At 37.2% G+C, this 16,061-nt stretch overlaps 2 protein-coding genes across 2 annotated transcripts in view; one reads left to right on the top strand and one right to left on the bottom strand.

Annotated features, from left to right (window-relative positions):
• The window catches only part of LOC137405400 (activating signal cointegrator 1 complex subunit 3-like), a 242,727-nt gene that overhangs the window by 146,015 nt on the left and 80,651 nt on the right, over positions 1 to 16,061 (top strand). The window lies entirely within an intron of this gene.
• LOC137405408 (uncharacterized) lies at positions 758 to 15,019 on the bottom strand. The gene is made up of 5 exons (XM_068091658.1): positions 14,902 to 15,019; positions 8,583 to 8,774; positions 6,003 to 6,209; positions 2,448 to 2,796; positions 758 to 1,178 (listed from the first exon to the last, which is right to left on the bottom strand). The coding sequence occupies exons 1-5, from the start codon at positions 14,984 to 14,986 to the stop codon at positions 1,109 to 1,111; spliced, it is 903 nt and encodes a 300-aa protein (XP_067947759.1). The 5' UTR covers positions 14,987 to 15,019; the 3' UTR covers positions 758 to 1,108.

Raw genomic sequence — 16,061 nt, 5'->3', positions numbered from 1 at the left:
TTTGGACTTCTGTTCTTATCATAGTAACAATTGTTTGGAACACTCCTGTTCTTATCATAGTAACAATTGTTTGGAACACTCCTGTTCTTATCATAGTAACAATTGTTTGGACTCCTGTTCTTATCATAGTAACAATTGTTTGGAACACTCCTGCTCTTATCGTAGTAACAATTGTTTGGACTCCTGTTCTTTGGGTAAACTGCAACGCTTCGGCAAATTTCAGAGGTTGTGTTAAATATTACTTCATATATAATGAGACATTTTCTAAAATTTGATTTCATTTGTTGAAAGGTTTCTATTCAGATTAATCATAAGACTGGGTCAGACTGTGCAATTTTTTGAAGTTATCTCCACTCAAGGTCATGCCGACTTTTACATGCAGAATTATAGTGCTAGCTTCACTTTTACTTTTGTGTTAGTAATAATGTCTGGATTTGTCGTCTTTGGAAATCTGCCTGGAGCTCGTCAGCGAAAGTCTGATTTTTAGAAGTTGTTTTCTCTATAGACTATCAAGCTGGTTATGAGAAGCTGTAATGAGTCCAAGGTGATGCATTAGTCCGAGGTGCATAAGTAGACAATTCTAACTGAATTATTTTTCCCTCTTAGTCTGAGACTAAATCAATCTGTTAGCAAGGCTCTCTGGAATTCCTCTGTCCATACCCATTTGCTTTACATCAAGTCCCTCCTATTCATGGTTCAGACTAATAAATAAATAATTGCTTGTTTCTCATTAGCTCTATAGAAGTTCCCTTTGTATTGTTTGCGCAGGAATTTATTGTCCTAGAATAAGCTTAGGCCACTTTTAGATATTCAATGCATGGAAATATGTTTACAGTAAGAATAAAATTGTACAAGTCAATTTAAATATATTGCACAGTAATACAGTAACTAAATATTTGTAACGCGTAGTAAAATATATCTTGAAAAATTAATCAGATTCATAGTGTTCCGATTTGTACTATGAAATTTCAATGCCTAAATTTGTACATTTTCGTGTTCTTTCTCTGTTTCGACAACTAAACTAACTGCCTTCTCTTCTCCATTTTATATTCTGCGAGAAGACGGGCTGGCAATCCACTTCACCTGTTCCTCACTTGGTTTTCTTCTATCAGTAAAATATTCCATTTCTTGGCTCGCTTTGAAAATCTGCATTTCTGCATCTTACCTGATTCAGATCACTACAATAGAATATCCAAATTCTAGATATGAGCATGGCACATATACATGTGAGCGTGACACATATGAATATGACACATATGCCTGTGACATTTTGGTTGTGACACATATGTCTGTGACACTTTTGGTGTGACATATTGGGTGTGACAATATGAGTGGGACACATTGAGTGTGACACATGAGTATGACATATATGAGTGTGACACATGCTTGTGACACACATGCTTGTAACACACATGCCTATGACATGCATACCCGTCAAATAAACATATTTACATAGAATTAAGGCATTATCTTCAGCTTTTCCTATCCATTTTGCACAAAAGCCATTATTGTGAAAATTACTCTTTCATGATACATGGCTTGGAGCCATACTCCATTACTAACACTTTCCATGCTTTGAAGAATTAATAGGCAAAGCTTAGACTGAGCACCAATAAATGTACATATAACATCAGAGCTTTAACGCACCATGTTTACAGGTTTTGACTTTTAGAGGACCATAGCACGTCTACAAGATATGGCTCAGGCAACTGGATTGAGCTCAACCATCATTTACCAACAGATATTAATGTCTATTTTTACTAGTTTGTACCATTAAAGAATGCTAGAATTCGTCTCAATTTGGGCAAAAAAACATCCATCGGATAAAAACAAATTTGAAATTTTGTTAGAGCACAAATAAAATTTTCCGATTTTTATTTGTGACTCTTCGGCTTGTGACAAGATGTTGCCTAAATAAAGTTAAAATATCTGTAAATGGTATGCGGCTTATTTTAGCAAGATGAAGTGAAGCTCGTCCGTGTGTCTCCGCAATAGTATTCCTAGCGTAGTACAATCTGATTCAAAGTGGTTTAATTATTCTCAAGTCTTACCTGCACCATGGGTATTACCTGCACCATGGGTATTACCTGCACCATGGGTATTACCTGCACCATGGGTATTACCTGCACCATGGGTATTACCTGCACCATGGGTATTACCTGCACCATGGGTATTACCTGCACCATGGGTATTACCTGCACCATGGGTATTACCTACACCATGGGTATTACCTGCACCATGGGTATTACCTGCACCATGGGTATTACCTGCACCATGGGTATTACCTGCACCATGGGTATTACCTGCACCATGGGTATTACCTGCATCATGGGTATTACCTGCACCATGGGTATTACCTGCACCATGGGTATTACCTGCACCATGGGTATTACCTGCACCATGGGTATTACCTGCACCATGGGTATTACCTGCACCATGGGTATTACCTGCACCATGGGTATGTTGATTGGGAGCTGACATGTTGTCCGCATAGCCAGTACATAGCACTGTGCACTATTCTCCGAGTCCTTGTACAGCCCTCTGTGGTCAGCACGTCAGTGTCAGACGACTCCTCAGTTACAATGGCATTGGTAGAAGTCAGTGTGGATGCAGCTGTTTTAGATTTAGCAGTTGTATTCATGTTTGTTACTGCAGTCGTATTTGTTATTGTAGGCGTGTTTGTTATTGTAGGCGTGTTTGTTATTGTAGGCGTGTGTGTTATTGTAGGCGTGTTTGTTGTTGGTGTTATTGGTAGTTCGTATTCATATGGTGGCAGTACTTCTATCGTACCAGCATCTAAAAATGTGTAAAACAAAATATAACAAATGTTTATATCTAGTTATGCATATATCTAGATATATATAATTATATATATATATAATTGTATATATGCCTTAAAACCTCAATTTGCATGCCACCGTTATTTGAACGCCACCTTTATGTGAACGTTACCCTTAATAGAATGCCACTATTGGAGTAGCACTGAAAATTAGACTCTACAGCGTACCCTGTACGGCATACACCGTACAGCGTACACTGTACGACGTATTAGCAGCCGTTGTTATGGTTTACCGAAGTCCCTTTTCAAACTCTAAAGCATTACGGTTTTTTCTTTAAAACTTTGAAAGCGCCATCAAAACTATTAATAACTGTATTAGGTAACTGTACTGCTAATTGTTTTTACTCAAAGTAGTTCCTTGTTAAAGTTGGTCTGATACTTGGACTTATATGAAAAATGGCTTACCAAAAATGCTAGTGTATACATACATACTGTATATATATATATATATATATATATATATATATATATATATATATACTTCTAGTATATATATACTTCTAGTATATATATACTTCTAGTATATATATACTTCTAGTATATATATACTTCTAGTATATATATACTTCTAGTATATATATATATATATATATACTTCTAGTATATATATATATATACTTCTAGTATATATATACTTCTAGTATATATATACTTCTAGTATATATATACTTCTAGTATATATATACTTCTAGTATATATATACTTCTAATATATATATACTTCTAGTATATATATACTTCTAGTATATATATACTTCTAGTATATATATACTTCTAGTATATATATACTTCTAGTATATATATACTTCTAATATATACTTCTAGTATATATATACTTCTAATATATACTTCTAGTATATATATACTTCTAGTATATATATACTTCTAGTATATATATACTTCTAGTATATATATACTTCTAGTATATATATACTTCTAGTATATATATACTTCTAGTATATATATACTTCTAGTATATATATATACTTCTAGTATATATATACTTCTAGTATATATATATACATCTAGTATATTTATATACTAGATGACTTATAACTATATATAATTATATATAGACTAATTATAGCCTTTGCTATAATTCTTTGCTGACTATATTATAATTAATATAGCCAGCAAAGAAAAAGAAAAGGTAGAGAAATATCTCCCTCTTGGAGAAGAAATTGAAAAATGCTGGGATGTAAGAACAACTGTAATCCCAGTAGTCATTGGGGCACTGGGTGCAATAACACTGGCACATAAAATGTGGTTTTCCCTGATACCAACAGCAATCAACTCAGGTGAGTTGCAGAAAAGGGCGCTATTGGGAACAGCTAAGATCTTAAGGCGAGTGCTCAAACTCCCAGGTCTCTGGTAGAAGACCCGAGTTAGAGCAGAAACTACTACCCATACGGGCTAACCGGAGTGAGGAAACAATTTTTTTATATATATATATAACTATATATATATATATATAGTTATATATATACAGTCAAACATGAATAACTCGAACTTCACGGGACCGAGCGAAAGTGTTCGAGTTATCAGAGCGTTCAAGTTATCAGAGCACTGTCACAAGTCCATGTATTTATTTATTTATTAGTAGATACATGTACATATACAAACTGTAATATAAATCAAAAGCATAAATGGCTTGTTTCAAATTAAATGCTTCCAATGTAAAGTTTAAAACGTTTTTTATCAAAAAGTACAGAGATTTTTCTATCACTTGAGATTGGTTTGTTGTTTGAGTTGATGTTATGCCAGGACGTTTTTTAGATTGACATTGGCAAAACTTGATTGTTGTTGAAATGCTTAAAAGAAAAGACATCTTTTTCTTTTGAGCATTTTACCAACGATCAATTTTGCCGATTTTTTTTGAAGTTTATGCAAAGGTTACCTCACTTTTCCTTGTTTCTAAAAGGCCATCGCTAAGCAGATGTTTGTTAAAAATCAAATTTCACCAAACCTTTAGAAAATTCGTTGACAAAAATATTTAGCCGATGGTGGAAATAACGAAGCCTATGAATTACGAAAAGTTGAGGTTTACCTCTATGGCTTGGAATAAAGCGATTTTCTAAAGCGATAGCAAACCGTTGCGGTAGCCGTTGGGCAAAAAACTGTTCGAATTAACCAAGTTGAGGTCGAGTTATCTAAAGCAGTTTATCATTACGTGGGAACGGACCAAAGAAACCGTTCAAGTTAACCATGTGTTCGAGCTATCCGAGGGCAAGTTATCCATGTTTGACTGTATATATATATATCACTACTAGTTTTGTTGAGTGCATTTATACAGATTAGCGATAGGAGTCCCAGTTGGAAGTATGCTTATACAAGTAGGCCTACACCTATACAATTACACCTGTACAAGTACACCTATACAAGAACACCTATACAAGAACACCTATACAAGTACACTTATACAAGTACACCTATACAAGTACACCTATACAAGTACACCTATACAAGTACACCTATACAAGTACACCTATACAAGTACACTTAGACAAGAGTTGTATACTCTTACAACTCCTACAACTGTTATGAGTGCTGAGCAGGATCTCGACTATAAAGATCTACTAGCCTGTGATCCTAGGATTCATCCTGTTGTTAGCCTCAAGAAATCTGATTTGGAAACTTGAGAGACATTGATTTAAGCAGTTCTATGTTCTGTGCCAGCCCATCCAGCATCTTAGTATCACTAAATGAGTGGTTTAGATGGCGCCACTGATACCACTTATTAGCAGGTATTATTAGAACCACTCATGATGTGGTTTTATTAGCATCACTCATACAGAGATATTAATCTTGATGATTTATTATAGAATATCTAGAATGCAGCAACATAATTATAGCATTGTTTAAAACCACTCAAGCAGTGGTGTTAGTTTAGTACCACTTGTGGTGTGGTAGCAATTAAAAGCGAGAGTTGTGCACTCATTGCACCATACAATTGAGCACAACCCGGCCCAAACCATAATGAGGTTTTCTATCCACTTAATAGGGCTGGTAAATAAATGGTATTAACTAATATCACACCACAAGTGGTGCTAATTAATACCACTGCATGAGTGGTTTTCAAATGACCCCTCTCTTACCACTGGACAAGCCATATTAATACCACTTTATAAGTGGTATTAATGTGGGGATACACTGTTTGTGCATACCTTGACACGTCATCTTAATATTCAGCTGGCTCAGATATTCAGGGTTATCCCAGCCACATAGATGATCGTATGCTCCTTCAGCAAAATCCAGTTTTACATCACTGTATTGTGGTAGGGTGCCGCTACATACAGGCCTACCCTGGCAGTTGTGTTGGATGGATTTGAAGAGGCGAAGAAGTGGTTCTTCAGTTATTTCATATCCACCATCTAGAGTAAACACAGAAGTGCCTGTTCTTTTTATCTCTTACCAAGCTAATGGCTAGATGACTGGAGTTATTGCTGGATGTATTTATGAGAGCAACATATAATAATCAGACAGAGCTACATCTATTTTACTAGACTATTATAAGGCTGAAAGCTTGACTTATCATAGAGAAGCTATATTAACTATTTATTAAGTTTTTGTGTCATTCATATGCATCACTTAAATACCATGAGGAAATGTATGAATTCACGCACAGAAAAATATGCAATACAGCAATTTCCGGTGCAGTAGACACGCCTGCAATGTAAATGATACATTCCCGAACATTTACATTATTGGGATTTTTTATGTTATTCGAACTGCAAAATACATGCAAATTTTGTAATTCGTTCCAAGATCGCCCCAAACTAACCCCTTTTGCCTTTCCAACAGGAAGCATATGAAACCTAAATTTTTCATTTGATGGCTGTACAGTAACTGTGGTATTATTCTAATCTACGGCGGTCTCGTGATGGCTGCGATTAATTGTTCGTTTTTTGAGCTTTTAAAAGCTTGTAATCACATTTCCACATATTTGGCACCTACAACACAACAGAGTAAAACATGGTGAATCTTTTGATACCAAATAACTGTAATGTGAATTTTATTGCAAGTCAATCTTTGACGTTTCGTAATAGCCTCAAGTCAACTTTTAAGGCTAACTATGAGATTCACGTCATTCGAATTGAATTGGAGAACTTGCATCGACTTGACGCTTTACATTATATGTACTTTTTACGTGAAGCAAAAACTTTTATGCATAGACGTAAATGTTACTCAAGGTAAAGAGTTTATGTAAAGCAAAAACTTTACAAAAACTCTTTACCTTAAGTAAAATTTACGTAGTAGGATATTTTGGCCTAATTTATTATAGTTATAGTAGGGTCGGTTCTACATTAAGTGGTAAAGGACATTGGACACAAAATATGAGGCACAGCTAATGCTAGTATTTGCCTTGACCTTGCAATGAATGTCATGACCTTTATGCAGATTCGCTTTATTATGACCCTTGTAATATTATATTATATTACTGTGTTATAACAATATTATTTTAGTTTGGTCAAGATTTTACATTGCACCCTCCGGATACGATTTTAATCCATTCCAGGGTTGGTGTCGTATGGGGAAAAATCGTATTGAGGGGTATAGAAACCATAGTAATTATATAATGCAAACGTCCCCTGGTAACAATCATCAAAATTTTATACAAGTGCTGTACATATTAAAGATTAGTAACAAAATAGTATGTTAACTTTAATAACTATAGTTACTTACAGTAACTAGTATATCTATTGATTATGATCTGCATTAAAATGCAACGTTGCTATGTGCAGTACGTACCATAGAGAGTTTTTATCTTCAAGACAGACATACATATAACATTAACTTTGAATTCACTTTAAATAAATTTAGCTCATTAAACACACACACTTGAAGCTAAGTTTCGGTATGTACATGTATTTTTTAACTATTTTACTAGTCTTCAACTTTATATCACTAAAATGTTATTACTTATTAGCTTTTGGCTTTGTTTTCAATATAATTTTACCGATCTCAATTAAACCTTTTTCAACCCAATTCGGCAATAAAGCCCAAATGATGCGGTTTTCATATTGAAGTAGATTTTTGTTACCAGGTTACTGAAAGTTGTCTGACCACTGACCTTATGTTTGGATGGATCGCAATTTCAACTTTGCTACTGGTTTTTGAAGGGAAAATATTAGCTTCTCACACCTACGAATCGCTAAACTGAAAGAAATTGGTCATCGTGTCTCTTTCAGGCATTATGAAAATGTTTTGGGCGAACAGGATTTTGGCATCTTCATTATTTTTGTCGTACATAATAAACAAACCGACTGCCAAATTTGAACCCGGGTGAAAATTTTGTTGAATTCATACGGTGAAATGAGATTTGTATGGTGAAAAAATCGTCATGTACCACTTTGTAAAGTGTAAAAATCGTATATTAGGGTAATCCTATCCTGAGGGTGCTCTGTATTATAAACCAAGCGAAGTTTGTTCAACGAGTATCAGGTTTCTTTTAGCAAAGCACCCTCATATTAGCAGCTAGCCAATAACAAGGAAGTGACAAGGTTATGTATCAAGCACTCTTAATGTATGGGAATATCCCAAAATTCAATGCTGATGTTAGTCGCACTGTCAATGCTTGTGAATATGCTGAAGAGTTTGCTCTATGTTACTGCGGTACTTATACTTACTGCGGTAAGTTATATCAATTGTTAACACATAACATGCAACACGTATGAATACTAAGCAAATTTATTAAGCATATTAGCATGTTTTTAAGACTGCTGTAGTTAATTACACTAACTTACCGCCTCCCATCTGTAAATGGCATATTCCATTGGCACTACACCGGAAGGCCTCCTGTTCACTTTCAAGAAAAAGAAAGAGTCTGTCCAACTTCATAACATAGCTGCCATTACCATTCAAACAGCCAAGTTCATAACTAGTTCCTGCACATACTCCTGTTTGCTCGCTGAAGTATATCTTCTCAGGCATGAAGACTAGAACAGAAGGCATGGAACAATAACTAGTGTGCAAGGCTGTCATTACATTCAGGGTTTGTCCAAGTCTTTGTTGGCCACTGCATTCATAGGCAAGAATACTTGATCGTATTGTGTCTTGAGATGGTAGCAGTGTAACTACTGACCCATGGTAGCAGTGTAACTACTGACTCATGGTAGCAGTGTAACTACTGACTCATGGTAGCAGTGTAACTACTGACCCATGGTAGCAGTGTAACTACTGACTCATGGTAGCAGTGTAACTACTGAACCATGGTAGCAGTGTAACTACTGACCTATGGTAGCAGTGAAACTACTGACCCATGGCAGCGGTGTAACTACTGACCCATGGTAGCAGTGTAACTACTGACCCATGGTAGCAGTGTGACTACTGACCCATGGTAGCAGTGTAACTACTGACCTATGGTAGCAGTGTAACTACTGACCCATGGTAGCGGTATAACTACTGACCCATGGTAGCGGTGTAACTACTGACTCATGGTAGCAGTGTAATTACTGGCCCATGGTAGCAGTGTACCTACTGACCCATGGTAGCAGTGTAACTACTGACCCATGGTAGTAGTGTAACTACTGACCTATGGTAGCAGTGTAACTACTGACTCATGGTAGCAGTGTGACTACTGACCCATGGTAGCAGTGTACCTACTGACCCATGGTAGCAGTGTAACTACTGATACATGGTAGCAGTGTACCTACTGACTCATGGTAGCAGTGTAACTACTGACCCATGGTAGCAGTGTAACTTCTGACCTATGGTAGCAGTGTAACTACTGACTCATGGTAGCAGTGTACCTACTGACTCATGGTAGCAGTGTAGCTACTGACCATGGTAGCAGTGTCACTACTGACCCATGGTAGCAGTGTGACTATTGACGCATGGTAGCAGCGTAACTACTGACCCATAGTAGCAGTGTAACTACTGACCCATGGTAGTAGTGTAACTACTGACTCATGGTAGCAGTGTAACTACTGACCCATGGTAGCAGTGCAACTACTGACTAATGGTAGCAGTGTAACTACTGACTCATGGTAGCAGTGTAACTACTGACCCATGGTAGCAGTGTACCTACTGACCCATGGTAGCAGTGTAACTACTGACCATGGTAGCAGTGTAACTACTGACTCATGGTAGCAGTGTAACTACTGACCCATGGTAGCAGTGTGACTACTGACACATGGTAGCAATGTACCTACTGACCCATGGTAGCAGTGTAACTACTGACACATGGTAGCAGTGTACCTACTGACTCGTGGTAGCAGTGTAACTACTGACCCATGGTAGCAGTGTAACTTCTGACCTATGGTAGCAGTGTAACTACTGACCATGGTAGCAGTGTAACTACTGACCCATGGTAGCAGTGTGACTATTGACCCATGGTAGCAGCGTAACTACTGACCTATGGTAGCAGTGTAACTACTGACCCATGGTAGTAGTGTAACTACTGACTCATGGTAGCAGTGTAACTACTGACCCATGGTAGCAGTGTAACTACTGACCTATAGTAGCAGTGTAACTACTGACCCATGGTAGCAGTGTGACTACTGACCCATGGTAGCAGTGTACCTACTGACCCATGGTAGCAGTGTAACTACTGACACATGGCAGCAGTGTACCTACTGACTCATGGTAGCAGTGTAACTACTGACCCATGGTAGCAGTGTAACTTCTGACCTATGGTAGCAGTGTAACTACTGACCATGGTAGCAGTGTGACTATTGACCCATGGTAGCAGCGTAACTACTGACCTATGGTAGCAGTGTAACTACTGACCATGGTAGCAGTGTAACTACTGACCCATGGTAGCAGTGTGACTATTGACCCATGGTAGCAGCGTAACTACTGACCTATGGTAGCAGTGTACCTACTGACTCATGGTAGCGGTGTAACTACTGACCCATGGTAGCGGTGTAACTTCTGACCTATGGTAGCACTGTAACTACTGACCCATGGTAGCAGTGTGACTATTGACCCATGGTAGCAGCGTAACTACTGACCCATGGTAGCAGTGTAACTACTGATCCATGGTAGCAGTGTGACTACTGACCCATGGTAGCAGTGTGACTACTGACCCATGGTAGCAGTGTAACTACTGACCCATGGTAGCAGTGTAACTACTGACCCATGGTAGCAGTGTAACTACTGACTCATAGTAGCAGTGTAACTACTGACCCATGGTAGCAGCGTAACTACTGACTCATAGTAGCAGTGTAACTACTGACTCATTGCAGCATTGTGAACTACTGACCCATTACAGCACTGTGAACTACTGATCCATTACAGCACTGTGAACTACTGACCCATTACAGCACTGTGAACTACTGACCCATTACAGCACTGGGAACTACTGACCCAAGGTAAAAAATTTAGCGCCCACCTTTAATTGCACGCCACTTCTATTTAAATGCCACGTCTATTTATCCTGCAGTACGGTCATACTTCGACTTATGAGCTTAGTGCGTTCTGAGACTGAGCTCGTATGTCAATTTACTCGCATGTTGGTGCAATTTATTTATATATAGAACAATTAAATATATATTGATTGGTTTCCATACTCTGAAAATACTAATAAAACACTCAAAACAAGATATTGTAACAGAAAAAAAACATGTTGGTTATTGTCCTAACTTACCATATGCTTTCAAAAAGCAGCAAATAAAAATAATGCAAGGAAATGTGATAAATTAGAATGTAAAATTAAATACAGGCAATAGCAGCTAACGCTAGCCTTTGCCAGAGAGGGAGATATAAGTTATCCTTCATTACAACAGTTGACTTTGAATAATTTGGATTTTATCAGTCTTAAAAGACAAACTTAGAAGCAACTCTAAAAGCAAACTTTCATTTTTAACTTAATGTAATTAAAATTTTTTCGGCGTTCATAGTTTGAAGTTTCTCGCTGGTTAGCTAATTTTTCCTATGTTTCGCTTTCATGACTAGCCAGCCGTTGTAAGATGAACCTTATCTAAGGACGTTTGCCTTCGTCGCCCTTTCAACATGTTGCGATTAGGACGAAAACAGGTGTCGTCACAAAGGTTTAATGCACGACCACTTCACTAGCCAACTTGTCCGAATGTCTATTTTTATAGTTTTGATAGATAGCACCGGCCTTTTCAAATAGCGTCGTTTCAGTTACGCAACTTACGCTGTCACCGGCCAATTGTTTATCTTTTATCAGATGCCTGAGCGGTCTCTCCATCAGCGGTCGTGAAGAAACTATGGTTAGTCCTTTTGCGAGCTAAATGCCCTGAATATAATCCTTCTGTTTGATAATTGTGGATGTATTTGTCATATTGCTGAGCTAGCTCAATCACGCATACACATTTCGCATATTTTTCAATAATTTTCCGTTTAATATCAATTGTTATCATTTGCTTTTTCTTTGCATTATTTTCCAATTTACTGGCAAACTTTCGGTTTACGCACAGTACTTTTAATTCACATAATTCTGCACTGAAAAGCACGCACAAAAACTCGGTACAAAAGTATAACCTGAGCAGTTGAAAAATACAGATTGATGCTGTTTTCATAACGCACCTCCAGCATACTTGGCAACTGACTCACGTGCTCGTATCTTAAACATGGCTCGTATGTTAGTGCTAAAACGTGCTTAAACGCTGGCTCGTATCTCAAGTTTCTCGTACGTTGGAGCACTCGTAAGTTGAAGTATTACTGTATTTGATATTTTTAATATTTACAAACCCATAATAGCAAGTGATCAGTAGAACCCATAATAGGAAGTGATCAGTAGAACCCATAATAGGAAGTGATCAGTAGAACCCATAATAGCAAGGGATCAGTAGAACCCATAATAGCAAGTGTGACTTTTTAGGGGACTTTACATAATAGCAAGTGATCAGTAGAACCCGTAATAGCAAGTGATCAGTAGAACCCATAATAGCAAGTGATCAGTAGAACCCATAATAACAAGGGATCAGTAGAACCCATAATAGCAAGTGATCAGTAGAACCCATAATAGCAAGTGATCAGTAGAACCCATAATAGCAAGTGATCAGTAGAACCCATAATAGTAAGGGATCAGTAGAACCCGTAATAGCAAAGGATCAGTAGAAAAAGTGTCTTTAAAGCCCGGATCCCGGAGATTCCGGGATCAGGCCCTAGGAGAACGCAACTCTTCCCGTAATAACAGGGAACAGGCCTGAATGGGTTAATGAACCCATAATAATAGCAAAGGTTTAATAATGACTTTATTACATCATTAGCTATTAATTCGTTTGTTGTTTCTGTTTGTATCAATGTCCATTTTCCAATTCCAAGTCTTTACATTTTTTCTTTAGACCCTTTGACGTGGTCTTGATACTTCGATGTATGTTCGAAAAAGTTTTCGCATTTAATAAAAAGCCAGTGTTCCCAGCAAACCTGTAGCAAACCTATCGATGAGTGCAATGAGCTTTTATGCAACCTTGTTTAATCTACATGTATATAAAAATATATTTCTCAAAGTTTGTCGTCTGTTTTTTGTCGTCTTTCCTTCGGTATATCCAGAATAGCTGTTCAAATCTTCAAAATGAAATTCAGCTTCCTGATGAATTTGAACTCGTGGAGATTGCAACTGCAAATTTTAAAACCACCTGCTCTACCACTGAGCCACGCAAGGCATATTGATCAAAGATGTTATTATATACCGTTTAGCGTATGCACGCTAAATGGTATATTAACTGAAACTATGAATTCTAGTGACTCTATGAAGCACGATGTTTTTTTTTGCATTTTTATGAACTTCTATTTCCGGCTTTTGGTAAAGTTCAATTCCTAAATCGCGGTGAAGGCCAATACTTTTCACGCGGACAGTTGTATTGTTTTATTTTCGAAGGAATGACCTCTACATTCTCTCATCGTTCGGTCAGGCAAAGACAGTACCATATCTCATTTTTACATTTGTACCAATATCGAGAGGTACCAGTATCGTCATATTCAAAGTTTTGATTGATAGCTTCTGGTGGAACAGTAATTTTTTATATTCACAAACTTCTATGCAAGAATTGTTATGATTAATTCAACGTATTCAAGATATTTATTTTGTTTTCTCAGTTCGTATTAATTGTATCATTACCGAGTCATCTTTTATTGTAATTGTAGCAAAACAGACTTAATTCAGCTATTTCTTGCTAATTATTTCACATTTACATTTAAACCCTCTCTTAGTCGTTTTATTTTTTATTTGTTTGACTTACACGAAACATTTTCTTCATGATATGAAGTCTGAAAGTTACAGTTGTTTAACAAAGTTTGAAAACTTTACAGTTATTTTTATTTTCTCTTTCAATTTATTTGAATTACACGAAACACTTTTCTCATGATATGTAGTTTGAAATTTAGAATAGCAAGTGTTGTTATAAGTTAAATACAATAAATTTTCTGTCCAAAAACGTTTTTATTACTCGGGCAACACCAAGTAGTACAATTAGTCTATACATATAAATCTGAAAGTTTGTCTATATGTCCGTCTGTCCGTCTGTCCGTCCAACTATAGTGATTAGTATCCAGCAACGAAGATTCCGTATTGCAGAAGATTTGATCTCAGAACTTCCCTTTCACCAGGCATTAAGCTAACCAATTGAGCTGCGCGAGATGCATTGGATTCCGTAAGCGATTTGATTGGCTATCTAGGTTAAAATACGCATAGCGACTCTGCATTATGTTACTGCGCAACTTCACTAAAGCTTGCTCTCACGGCTCTTATTAGTAACATTAGTAATACTGATACTAGCTTTCTCAAATTAGCCATTGGCAATGCGTCAGGCTCATGGCATGTGACAGGCAAGTTCATTACCTGCCACTGCTTATAAACTGTTTTTAATACCGTGCAACGCCAGGAATTCCGCTCGTACAATTATAAAATGAAAATATGCCTTCAAATTTAAAATGAAATAAAAACCTTAAAAGCTCCAACAAATGGTAATGCGAACTATAAGGTCACTGTTGATTATTTGTAAGCAATAGATATCAACTGGTAGAAACACTTTATCAGCTTACTCCTGCATATTTATTTTAAAAATCTACAAGTTGAAGGTAAGTTAGCAAAATTTTTGCTTTCAAATGGGTTAATGTCGTACCGCCCAAATGCGGTACCGTATGTGTACTCACCAGCTTTCGTAGAAGGCACGGAAAAAAGTGCAGCAGCTAAAACTAGCCATGTAACCACATTTAGCTTGAGCACTCGTCCTGCCATTTTTGCTCTTTTCTTGTTCAGACTGTCAGCGCTCCTATCAAACAAACATCTATATATCATTTTATCCACGGTGGATATGACTCATCGAGCATGATTAAGCTCAAAATGTTTTCAGTATTTGATCGGTTGGTATAGCAACTAGAAGCACGCTGAATACCTAAACATTGTGTTTACAGTAGTTTTGCAATGCCATGTCATGGACAATGATTGTACAGATAGTGATGCAATGCCATGTGATCATATCCTGGCATTCTATCAACCACTACAAGCTTACACAATGGCTCACAGATAGTCATCAAGTTCTATTAGCCTGCTCTTTTTAAAGAGTTGCTTACAGTCACCCAGTCACACTCACAGTTACACAGTCACACTTACAGTCACCCAGTCACACTTACAGTTACATAGTCACACTTACAGTTACACAGTCACACTTACAGTTACACAGTCATACTTGCAGTTACACAGTCACCCAGTCACGCTTACAGTTACACAGTCACCCAGTCACACTTACAGTCACCCAGTCACACTTACAGTCACCCAGTCACACTTACAGTCACCCAGTCACACTTACAGTCACCCAGTCACACTTACAGCTACACAGTCACTCTTACAGTTACACAGTCACACTTACATTTACACTGTCACACTTACAGTCACACAGTCACACAGTCACACTTACAGGTGCACAGTCACACTCACATTTAAACAGTTACATATGGGAGCATATGTTAGCTATATGATAAGAAAATATTTTGTTGTATGTTGTTTGCAGCAGATATAGATATAGCTTAAATATATCATATCCATAAATCACATTGATATCAATATTTCAGGTTTTTAGTCAATATCTCCTCAAAGTAAATATTATTGTCTTGTGTAAAAAACACTTAGTATAGTTTCCTTGCCATCCATGACAGGTGTCTGGCAAAGCCAGCACAGACTCTATAAAGCATTATCTAACAAGACTGCTGTAGTTTCCTTGCCATCCATGACAGGTGTCTGGCAAAGCCAGCACAGATTCTATAGAGCATTATCTAACAAGACTACTGTAGTTTCCTTGCCATCCATGACAGGT

This window comes from Watersipora subatra, chromosome 9, assembly GCF_963576615.1.
Source record: "Watersipora subatra chromosome 9, tzWatSuba1.1, whole genome shotgun sequence".
NCBI lineage: Eukaryota > Metazoa > Bryozoa > Gymnolaemata > Cheilostomatida > Watersiporidae > Watersipora > Watersipora subatra.
Note: the sequence above shows the minus strand (reverse complement) of the source record. Positions and strands in the feature narration are given on the sequence as shown.